Raw genomic sequence first — 12,500 nt, 5'->3', positions numbered from 1 at the left:
TTTGACAAATTGAAGTCGATTGAACTTAAAACTATATTGTTGTCCCCAATCTCAAAGAGTCTCAAGAAAAAAAATCTTAAGAATTGTGTTGTCTCAGCTCATTTTAAAGAGAACAAGCAGCAACAATCTAAAAAGCTATCTAAAATTTGATAATCTAAAATAAAAAATAATAAAAAATAGAAACTGACAAAGCATTTCATTTTAAATGAGGGGTTGCAACATTTTCAACATTTTTTAATACTTATTTTGATTATTTTAAATTAAAACGTTGTTTAATATTATTTCCTACCACATTCAGTGGGTGTACTAATTGTTTACAGTGATCTTAAATTATTTTGCTAAATAAATTCCAGTATTGGTATACAGTATATACACAGATATCTGAATGTGTAACATCCTATAGAAAATATTAATATGAAAGAGAGATCTAGCAGTAATTTATGCAGTAATATTATATATATATATATATATATATATATATATATATATATATACATATATATACACACATGTATACACATATATATATATATATAATATATATATATATATATATGTCATAAAACATGTATATGTCATCTCAATCCAATTGAGCTCCTTTGAGATGGATATATATGTATATATAATATATATATATATATATATATATATATATATATATATATATACATATATATACATATATATATATATATATATATATATACATATACATATATATATATACATATATATATATTATATATATATATATATACATATATATATATATATACACATACTAATATATATATATATATATATATATATATATATATATATATATATATATATATATATATATATATATATATACATATATATACATACACATACACATATGTTGTATGTATATATTGTATATATATATATATATATATCTATATATAATAATATATATATATATATATATATTATATATATATATATATATATAATATTATATATATGTATGTGTATGTATATATATATATATATGTATATATTATATATATATATATATTATTATATATGTATATAATATGTATATGTATATATATATATATATATATTATATATAGATATATATATATATATATATATAATATATATATATATGTATATGTATATAGATATATATATATATATATATATATATATATATATGTATATTATAATATATATATATATATATATATATATATATATATATATATATATATATATATATATAGTTTTTTCAGGAATCATGCTGTAGTTTGAGTAAGAGTATAAAATTGTTATGAGAATGGTTATCTGCTTTAGCAAATTAACTTTTCATCTAATATAATAGCAATATATTATGCATTGAGAACTTTAGTGATTCATTTAAAAGTCAAACTTGATGTACAAACTGATTCAGTTACAAAAGTTAACGGCTTACTTGAAGATTTCATGTACATTTTTGCAAATCTGATTTTATATCTATGACACTACAGCGAACAATGCATAGGATCACAGATACAGTAAAAACTTTGTGTGTCATATTGTTCTAATCTGTCCTCATGCTGGAGATATGTTATACATAAAAAATACTTCTTTTATTCTCCACATCTCCCTGAATAATAAGCCCACATACTGTATATACGCATGCAATAGTCTGCCATTACAGCTATGTGGCATGAAGTATGAACTGTGGGCGTTTAAAAAGAGCAACAGATTCCGAGAGAATTCATCATTAAGATGCATAGTGGAGAATTTCCACCCATCCCATCCTTTTGAGTCGCTTCATTAGGGAAGAGTCAATATGCATTAGTCATGGCATGGCTTGCTGTCCCAGCCATAATTAACGAGGAAAGCAGCCGGCATGCCAGCACCTCTGATACAACAGTATCAACTGACAGCAGCATTCAGTAAACCTGTGAATCAGATCCAGCTCTGTTTAAAGACCATGTAAAGCTTGCACTGAAAAAACACCTTCTTAAGAGTTACAATCTTATTTCTTATCCCCCCCCCCCCCAACTTTAATAAAGCCTAGGTAATCTTTCATATTTCAAGAGATCTTACCAAGTATAATTATCTTACAGTTCTGGTAGATCATTTTACTTGTTTCTAGTCTGAATCTTCTTAAATCATGCATTTATTTCTCATATTAAGATGATTTTTTTTCAGTGTGTGCTTTGAGGCTTAATCTCACTCATCATATATAGTTTAAAATATAAGAAAAGCTCACAATTTAAAAAATAATAGAAGCTAGTTTTAAGATACACTTAAAATAAAGTACACATCTTGGAATAAGTGTTAATACTTTTAAGATTTTTTTTCTTTACTAAAGCTTAGGTAAGTTATCTTGTTTCAAGACATCTCACCAAGTATAAATATCTTACTGCACTGGGAGATCATTTGACTTGTTCCTTGTCTGCATCTTCTTAAATCATTCATTTATTTCTCATATTAAGATGGAGATATTTTGGTTGTTGTTTTGAAGCTTAATCTACATTTACATTTAGTCATTTAGCAGACGCTTTTATCCAAAGCGACTTACAAATGAGGACAAGGAAGCAATTTACACAACTATAAGAGCAGCAGTGAACAAGTGCTATAGACAAGTTTCAGGTGTGTAAAGTCTAAGAAGCAAAGCATTAGAATTTTTTTTTTTTTTTTTTGAGAGAGAGAGTCCAGTTAGTGGTATAGCCAGAGAGGCAGTTACAGATTAGGAAGGAATGTGGAGACTAAATAGTTGAGTTTTTAGTCGTTTCTTGAAGACAGCAAGTGACTCTGCTGTTCTGATGTAGTTAGGGAGTTCATTCCACCAACTGGGCAGATTGAATGTGAGAGTTCGGGAAAGTGATTTCTTCCCTCTTAGGGATGGAACAACGAGGCGACGTTCATTCACAGAACGCAAGTTTCTGGAGGGCACATAAATCTGCAGAAGTGAGAGCAGATACGAAGGAGCAAAGCTAGAGGTCGCTTTGTAAGCAAACATCAGAGCTTTGAATTTGATGTGAGCAGCAACTGGCAGCCAGTGCAAATGGGTGAGTAGCGGAGTGACTATGTGCTCTTTGGGTTCATCAAAGACCACTCGTGCTGCTGCGTTCTGAAGCAGCTGAAGAGGTTTGACCCATCATTATTTAATGACAATTTTTATAGATATGTAAAGCATACAGTTAAAAAATGTATAATTTAGAAGCTAGTTTTAAAAACTATTGGAATAGCTGTTATAATATTTGCTTTAAGACATTTTTTACTAAAGCCTAGTCATTTGTTTCTTCTTTTTTACATTTCAAGAAATCTTACCAAGTATAAATATCTTACTGCACTGGGAGATCATTTATCTTGTTTCTAGTCTGTATCTTCTTAAATCATCCATTTATTTCTCAAATTAATATGGTTATTTTTTTGCAGTGTGTGTTTGTTGTTTTGAAGCTAAATCAAACCAGTCATTCGTCTGTTTCCTGACAAGTTTTATATTCTGCAGGCTCCATTTTGTTTGTTGTTCCCTCTACAATTCACCTGATTCATAAACCTCTGAGAAAATGAATCTTCTGCCCCAGTAGGTGGTGATAAGTTTATGGCCCGGATGCTGATGGCGCAGATAGAGGTGAGAGGTGGGGTGATGTGACTTATGTGTTGAAAGGCCTCCCGTACACAATTCAGGAGATTTACAATGAAAGAGGACGTTTTATTGATCCGTTCTGTTTTAGCCAGATGGGAGAAACGGCTGCTCCCCAAACAAAACGGTGAGGGATGAAATGGCCCAATAGTTCAAGATAAGATTGCGCTCACCTTTCTTTGTGGATTGATCCTGGCAGTTTTCGAAGGTGCAGGGCCCCCATGCGCTCCAGGCGGACACCTCACACTCCACGGGACAGGGGATATGGCAGAGCTGGGTGGTGTTATGAGGAACACCCAAACACAGGTTACTGTTCACTGGACGCAAGGCTGTGGAGACACACATAGATGATTTTTTTTTTACTAAAGGGTCTCCATAAATACAATGGGGCAAATAAGAATTGGAGACGTCACCATTTTTCTCAGAAAAATATTTCTAAAGGATGTCAATTTTTCACCCGATGTAGGTAATAATCAAAAGAAATGCATATATAAAAAGAAAACAAAGTTAAATAGCTTACAAATGAAGTTACTGTATGTTTAATAAAATGAAGTGATGCAGGGAAAAAGTGTTGAACACATGAACAAAGGGAGGTGTAGAAAGGCAGTGAAAGCCCAGACAGCAGCTGAAATCTCTCACTAGTTATTCAGCAACCCTCTCCTCTTTGTCAACTTAAATGAATATTTGCTGCTTCAGTCCAACATCTACATTAGCAGGATGATGAAGATAAAACCAGGGTGGACATTTCAGCAAGACAATGATCCAAAACACAGCCAAGGAAACTCTCAAATGCTTTCAGAGAAAGAAAATCAAGCTGTGAAATGGCCCAGCCAATCACCTGACTTAAATCCAGTATAAAATACAAATAAAAAAATCAGATTTGAAAGACGAGACCCACAGAACCATCAAGATTGAGCAATTCATGTGGCTTCATTCTCCATATAAGAGGTGTCTTTAAGCTGCCATCACCAAAATAACCTTTTATATAAAGTATTAAATTATTTCAGTAGTTCAGCACTTTCTCCTTGTGTCATTCTATTTTATTAACATGGCTCAATTTTCAGATTTTTTTTGTTTTGTTTTATTTTGTTTGGATTGTTTGTGTTTTTACCAAAATCTGGTTCAGTTCCATGTCAACAGCTCCTTTAGAAATATTATTCCATATTATTGCTCAATACTCCCCCCCCACTGTATACATGTACTTGATATGGGACAAGTATGTATGTTTTGCGCACATAAGAATGTAATTTAGATATATCGTATACAAAAAGAAATGTTCATGTTAGGGTGTTTTGGAGTAATATACATCTGCTGTCCAATGAGGTTCAAGGAATTTAACTTAACTTTGGGGTTTTTTACAGTTGCTTTTTATGCACTTTCTTATGATTAGATAGCTAATCATAGCTATCATCATTAGATATCTCGGGTGTACAAGCCCATTTCGAAACACATTCGAGACAAATATAAATTTGATCGCTCAGACCACACTAAACAAACAGTTTTCTGTAAAATTGTTGCTTTTTGTGTTGAATTTAAACAAGCAACTTAAATTTAGCAACGTTCAACTTAATTTGCTTTTTAAATTCAGCCCAAATAAATTGTTTCCAAACACTTAACTTAAAAAAGTGAGTAACTCCAAGTAATCATCTTTGAATATTTTTTTCAGTGCACTTAAGGAGGTCGCATAGAGACAGAATCATTGTCTTGCTGAAATGTTCACCCTCATTTCACCTTCATTATCTTGCTAATGTAAATGTTGGAATGTTGGAGCTGATATTAACTGAATTGGACTGATTGTTGAAACCACATACAGTACGCAAATTTTAATCCTCCCAAAATTACAAAAATAAATGAGAGAGCACGTGTTATGGGTTATATAATTGTCAAACATACACACGCAAATGAATATGCAACCGAAGGCCACAGGTGACCGTTTAAGAGCGGTTTAAAAAATTTTGTTTTGTTTTATTTCTGACCGTGAAATGATGAAATTAAATTGTTATGTTAATATCAGAATGCTGTATAAACAGCAGAGATGCAGAATGGACCTGTGAAAAATGAGGAATAATAATAGAAAAATATAGCACTGTGTTCATTTAAATAGTTCATTTAAATAAGACTAATCTCTACAAAATCCATGTTCAAGGAGAAACTGAAACCTTCTAGGCTTTTAATACCCGAGTAACTGTAACACGGAGAGTGACAGAGACAACTGAAGTTAGGATCCACGTGCAGGTTTATTGGGTAGTCAGGCAAGCAAAGGTCAACACAGGTGCAAACAGATGTATAAAGGCAGTCCAGAATCGTAGTATAAACACAAGCGAGAGGTCGGAAGGCAGGCGGCAAACAGGGACAAAAGTATAAATGAGACTAGGGTCAAAACACAGGAAAACAAGACTAGGAGAACGTGTTGAAATGTCACTATACAGATAACAAGACTCGACGAAGTAAGTGAGTGTGTGTGCTGCTTAAATAGTGTGTGTAATCAGTCTTTGACAATCCTCAGGTGGTGCAAGTGTAATCAGTCAAAATGAGGAAGCATGTGTGTTTGTGAACGGAGTGCATGTATGAAAATGTAGTCCATGAATGGCGGGTTTGTAGTCCATATGTGTTTGTGTGTGAGTATGATCGCTGGTGATCGTGACAGTTATCTGAGCTTGCTGTTTTCGGTTTCATGTATTGTATGTTATTTTATTTCTTTGATCTTATCTGATTTTTAACAATTTGTGTACAACACAATGGTCAGCAACTGTTGTTATATTGCGCTTTATAAATAAAGTAAGTCTAAGTCTAAATATAGTACTGTGTTCATTTTTTGGGGAGAATATGTTACACAAATTCATTTAAACCCTTTCCATTTTGAATGATGTCTTGCATGTATCCGTATGACAAAAATGTGCGTTTATTATGAAAGTAATCACAGAGTCAGCCTTGTGTGCTTGTAATGATGTTTTACAGCCTGCATCTGTAATTATTTGAATGCCAACTAAGATGTGTAGCTTACGTTTCTGTAAATGGTAAAACTAGTTAAATAATGTGGTGTATCTGATTCTGTAGTTGACAAAGCCGCACAGAAATCTGCAGATTTTTAGACCATCATTGAGTCTATTTATTTACTTGTGTAAAAATGTATGTCAATTTATATTCATTCAGTTTTTAAATTAATTTCAGCAATAGTATTGACTAATATGAAAGTGTTTATTTACAATACAGTTTGTAAAGTAATATTTCTGTCTTTTAGTAGATTTTATATGATAGACTTGCTTTATTTACCAAATAAGTAAATCTAGATGGATTTACAATGTAAACATTAAATAAAATTTAAAAAGTTTTTTTTATTTCATATATTAAGCTTTTAGTTATGATACTCCCCCAAAAAATTAGCATAAATCCGCAGATTTTCTTTTACAAAATTCTCCACAAAAAATTTTGACACAGCCTAGACATAACCTAGTTAAATATGAATATAGCGTGGGATTTGAAGATCGAAATCTAAAAACATATTGATGTTTTTAAATGTAAACAGAGCCGTCTTCAGAAATCAGTTACCGATCAGACACCAGGTGTAAACAGGCCCTTAATCTCATAAATTTAGTGATCTCTACCAGTGTTGGGTGTAGTTAGTTACACAGTAACTAGCTACTAATTGAATGACTTATTCACTGAAAACGTAAGGTCAAATTACATGATGAACATTATTCTAATAAACAAGAGCCTATGATTGCATATGTTTTGCTTGACATCTCCCGAGACCCCCTTTGTCCTTGTTTTCTTTTGATCTGCAACTAGCGCTCGGAGCCGTAGGTGACTTTCTTCAATGTCAATGCAGAAACAGATCTGCACTGATACTCTTTGATGGATCTTCTGTTCATTCACATGCAAATTGCTTCATGTCCAAAATGTGTTCACTCTGTGCTTTGAGCCATTTTCTAAATCATTCGGTTAGCAAGTGTGCGTTTCTCATTGTAGATTTTCAGAAGGATCTAAGTGATTGATTGCAGGGCCAGTTGTAGATCATTAATGATTTGTATAAACTTGTTTAAAACAGAAATCTAAAAGGTTTTTGTGAAGTGCTCCACTGGGACTAACATCACCCTAACACTCAATTTAGTAAGCTGAATTTACCTCTGAAAGTGACGTGCCAAAAAAATTAGCTGTCAAACTGACAAAATTGATTTGCAAAAAATGTCAAATTGACTTGCAAATGCAACCTCTATTGTTCCCACAAACAGTCTCCATGTACTCTATAGTTGTTATTAGGCAATCCAGGCTTATTGAAAATGCAGGAGTCTGCCTACATTTCTACTTCATAGGAACACTATAACTTTCAGTTTTAATACAATGTTATCACCTGAGGATTCTTTTACCATATGCTTTGAATACATTTTAACATTTGCATTGCATGTATGCCACAATTATCAATGCATTTCTGATGTAGTAAACTTGCTTGGTAGTTCACCTAATACAGTGTTGCATTTGTTTTGTATACAAAACAAAGCCATGTAAAATAAGACAAACCTGTTAATGTGGCCAGCCTAAGGCACACCTGTGCAATAAACATGCTATCTAATCAGCGTCTTCATATGACACACCTGTGAGGTTTATGTATTATCTGCAGCTTGTCAAACTTCACAGATACGATTCCCATGTCACACTGTAATTTCTCAGTTAACAATGTCAGACTAAACACTGACACATAGCAAACATAAACAATCTGTGCCTGTAATTTTTCTCACAGCATGCCTCAATAATATAACAAACAAAAAAAGTGTTTGGACTATTTCCTGTGGTTGTTTGAAATTGTCGCACTACTTGGGTCATCAAATTCGGTGCCCCTATTGGTTCTTGAATTGACGAATTGGTTCTTGAATTGGTCAACTTTCCTTAAAAGGGACCTTTTATGCCCCTTTTTACAACATGCAAAATAAGTCCCTAGAGCACATATGTCAAAGTCAGTTCCTGGAGAGCTGGAGCTTTGCACAGTTTAGTTCCAACCCTAATTAAACACACCTGATCAAACTAATTGAGTGCTTTAGGCTTGTTTGATTCTTTGAGATAGGCGTGTTGAAGCAGGGCTGTAACTAAACTCTGCAGGGCTCCGGCCCTCCAGGAATTAACTTTGACACCTTGAGAGTGCCCTAGAGTGTCTGTGAATTTTCAGCTCAAAATACCACACAAATAATGTTTAATAACTCTTTGAAACTGCCCATTTTAGGCTTTGATTATGATTGTGTCATTTTTGATGACCGTCTCTTTAAATTCAAATAAGATTGTGCTGCCAGCCCTATTTTGAATAGAGGGTGGAGCTACAAATGCCTATGGCTGTGTCCGAAACCACCTACTACTCAGTAGGTACCGCATTTGAATTTAAACGTACTACTCGGCTGTTAGAAATGGGCGTTCTATACAGTATGTAAGAAGAATGAATGGAATTCTGACGTACTTATGATCCGCTAGATGGTCACGTGACCTACCTGCGTCTGTTGCGTTGCTTCACTCCCATTCTTGAATTCTCTCGCGGGGCATCATGGGATAGCGCAGCGTGCATGGGATGCGCACTTCAGAATCTCGCCGAAAGTAGTAAGTCATCCAGGTACTTTGCACATACTGATTTTCGAATTATATAAATTCAAACATACTACTCGGCTCGCATTCTGATTTTAGCGTACTTTATAGTATAGAAGAATGCGGTTTCGGACGCAGCCTATGTGTCAGCATATTGAAAGATTCAAAAACAAGACTAACGTCCTATGTTAATGAGGGAGTGATTTTCATTAATGGGTGTGGCCCTTTAATGACACGTACAAAGGAAGAATGTCAAAGTGTTTCTGCAGGCTGTTTTTATGAAGTGTGATTATAAAAAATGTAATTAATAATTTTTTACCATTAGATGCTGATTATATTCACAGACTGTTGACATAGAACTGTGTTTAAAAAATGTATAATAGTGATTTTTGCATAATAGGTCCCCTTTAATGCTCATGGTTGCCTAAAGAGTCTGTATAAACTCATTTTAGAGGGGGTGAGAAACATCCTCAGCTTGAGTTTACATTGGTAGAGATCATTCCAGTTTCTTTGCGTTCTACCAATGATCTTATTTCCTTAATTTACAATCTTGGAAACTTTAGCTCGATTTACAACACTCAGGATACCATATTAAATCATATTAAGAATCACACAACACATTTTTTTGTACACCATTTCATGTATATTCGTATTCACTCCATTGACCTCCATTTTATGAATCGCCACAGACCATAGTTCCAGCTAAAATTCATTCATTCATGTTCTTTTGATTTAGTCACTTTATTAATCAGGGGTCACCACAGCCGAATGAACCACCAACTTATCCAGCATATGTTTTACGCAACGGATGCCCTTCCGGTTGCAACCCATCACTGGGAAACATCCATACACACTCATTCACACTCATACACTACAGACAATGTTGTTTACACAATTCACCTGTAATGCATGCCTTTGCACTTGTGGGGGAAACCAGAGCACCCGGAGGAAACCCACGTGAACACGGGAAGAACATGCAAACTCCACACAGAAATGTCAACTGACCCAGCCAAGTCTCGAACCAGTGACCTTCTTGCTGTGAGGCGATCGTGCTACCCACTGCGCCACCATGACACCAGGTTTCAGCTAAAAATCATCTTTAATGTTCTAGCCTGGGGTTAAGTAAATCAACAACAGATCTTCACTTTTAGGTGAACTATCCCTTTAACCACCACACACACTCTCAAACGAATCCACACACACTCCGTCTACCTGTCTGACTTCTTCTCCCAGCGGCTTCCATTTCTCTGCCCTGTTAACCCAGTCTGATTAATGACCCTCTCCTTTCAGGTTGACCTTGTTCAGGTGGCACAACACTCGCTTGGAGGCCAGATGGTCTGCTGTTTGCCCACCCCAGGGTTTCCCCGGCCAATTACGGCCCCAGTATCCCATCCCATCAGCCCCTCTGTCTGACAGCCGCCAACACATTCACCTGCTTGCATCACCATCATCACCATCATAATCAATAACCGGCTCCCTGCCTGAGGGTCGGTGCTGCGCGGATGCTCTGTAACAAAGCGTGGGTGTTGACTATCTCATAAAGATCCACGAGGGGTGCGACCATGTATTATATTCTGGCCGAGGCGAAACGAATGAACACTGGTGTTGGTGTTTTCTGCTCTCTCTCTGTGACTGAGATGTGTAATGGATAAAGATCGCGACAGCAGCTGCTTTCCCCTGTTGTCTAAATGTCTGAAACCCACCCGCCGGGAGAGGGAAAATCAAGCACCAGTTTCCCCAGGCCCAAACAGCAGAGCAGGAAGCGCTGGCCGAGAGGAAGACAACAAGCGGCTTTTGATATGTAAAAACGCGTACTTTGTGTTCGCTGCCATTCTGGGCATTATTATTTGGGTTTAGGAATCCATAAGGCCAAAATGACTGCAATGAATTTGGAATAGAGGCGCTACTTTAGTATTTATTGGAACAATCTATGTTCCTGATTCTTCACTTCTGACAAAACAAAGCATAACAGGAGGAACAATAACAGTTTAAGAGAGGTTTATATACATTTTGAGGTATGCAGTACTCACATCTCCTGCTTCTACTTAATTTACACTTAATTTAAATCAACACAAATACAAAAATGATCTGGGAACGTGAATTTTTTGACACAAACAGTGTTCATGGTGGCACGGTGGCTTGGTGGTTAGCACTGTCACCCACAGAAAGAAGGTTGCTGGTTTGAGTCCCGACTGGACCAGTTGTTATTTCTGTGTGGAGTTTGCCTGTTCTCCCCAAATTCACGTAAGTTTCCCTCCGGGTGCTCTGGTTTCCCCACTAGTCCAAAGACATGCGGGTAAAGGTGAATTGAATGAACTTAATTGGCTGTAGTGTATGAGTGTGTGTATGAATATGAGAGTTTATGGGTGTCTCCCAGTACTGGGTTGCAGCTGGAAGGGCATCCTCTGCATAAAACATACGCAGGTATAATTGGCGGTTCATTCCGCTGTGGCGACCCCTGATAAATAAGGAACTAATCTGAGGAACTAAGGGATTAATTTCATTCGCATCTGCATTTTTTAGTGATTTCAAAAAATCTCAAAACATTTTCTTTAGAACATTAGAATATTTAAATTAGGAAAATGAAATATCAAAATTTAGATTTAATGGATTTGTTTGTGCAAATAATTAAACAGGATACTATTTTGATCTATACTAAATAAAAATAAAGTAATAAGTGACCATTGTATTATCATTGACATTGTTTTTATTTTACTCAGAACATGTAAAGTGCTCAGCATATATGAGTATGCCTCTCCCAAATCGATCTTTTAAATTAATATGTTAAATAGGGTGCTATACAATATTACATTTGTGCATTTAATTAGTTTGGTCAGTACTGAAGTCGAATCTGGAGCGTATCTGAATAGAAAACTTATAACGGGCCAAAAATGAGTACACCTAAAGTTATGTCATGGAACTTATTAAATAAAATAAAAAATAGAAATATTTAGAGAAACAAAAATATTAAACATTTAGTTGAAATTTTGTAGTTTGTAAATTTTTTCACCAACATTTTCATGAATTTTAATATATTGTTTTTCTATGTCCACATATGTTCAGTGACAAAAGTATTATATCAATAAATATATCTGTTTAATAAATCTGTTTTGTTCAAATGCATCAAAATACATTGCTTACATTCACTGAGAAATGGATAAAAATATTCATTTTCAAAATGGGGTGAAAATTTGCTGAGCTCTGTACATATATGTGTACAGTTGAAGTCAAATTATTAGCCTGCTTATAGTTTTCTTTTTTTAATATTTCCCAAATGATGTTTTAACAGAGCAAGAAAATTTTTCACAGTATGTCTGATACTATT

The 12,500-nt window shown here is 34.6% G+C and overlaps 1 protein-coding gene across 1 annotated transcript in view; it reads right to left on the bottom strand.

Moving 5' to 3' along the window:
- The window catches only part of thsd7aa (thrombospondin, type I, domain containing 7Aa), a 268,864-nt gene that overhangs the window by 105,391 nt on the left and 150,973 nt on the right, over positions 1-12,500 (bottom strand). The window contains 1 exon segment of the mRNA XM_056480189.1: positions 3,784-3,939. Coding sequence (XP_056336164.1) covers positions 3,784-3,939 — 156 coding nt within the window.

The sequence above is a fragment of the Danio aesculapii genome, chromosome 19 (genome assembly GCF_903798145.1).
Source record: "Danio aesculapii chromosome 19, fDanAes4.1, whole genome shotgun sequence".
Taxonomy (NCBI): domain Eukaryota; kingdom Metazoa; phylum Chordata; class Actinopteri; order Cypriniformes; family Danionidae; genus Danio; species Danio aesculapii.
The sequence above is the reverse complement of the archived record's forward strand: the minus strand, read 5'-3'. Positions and strand labels throughout refer to the sequence as shown.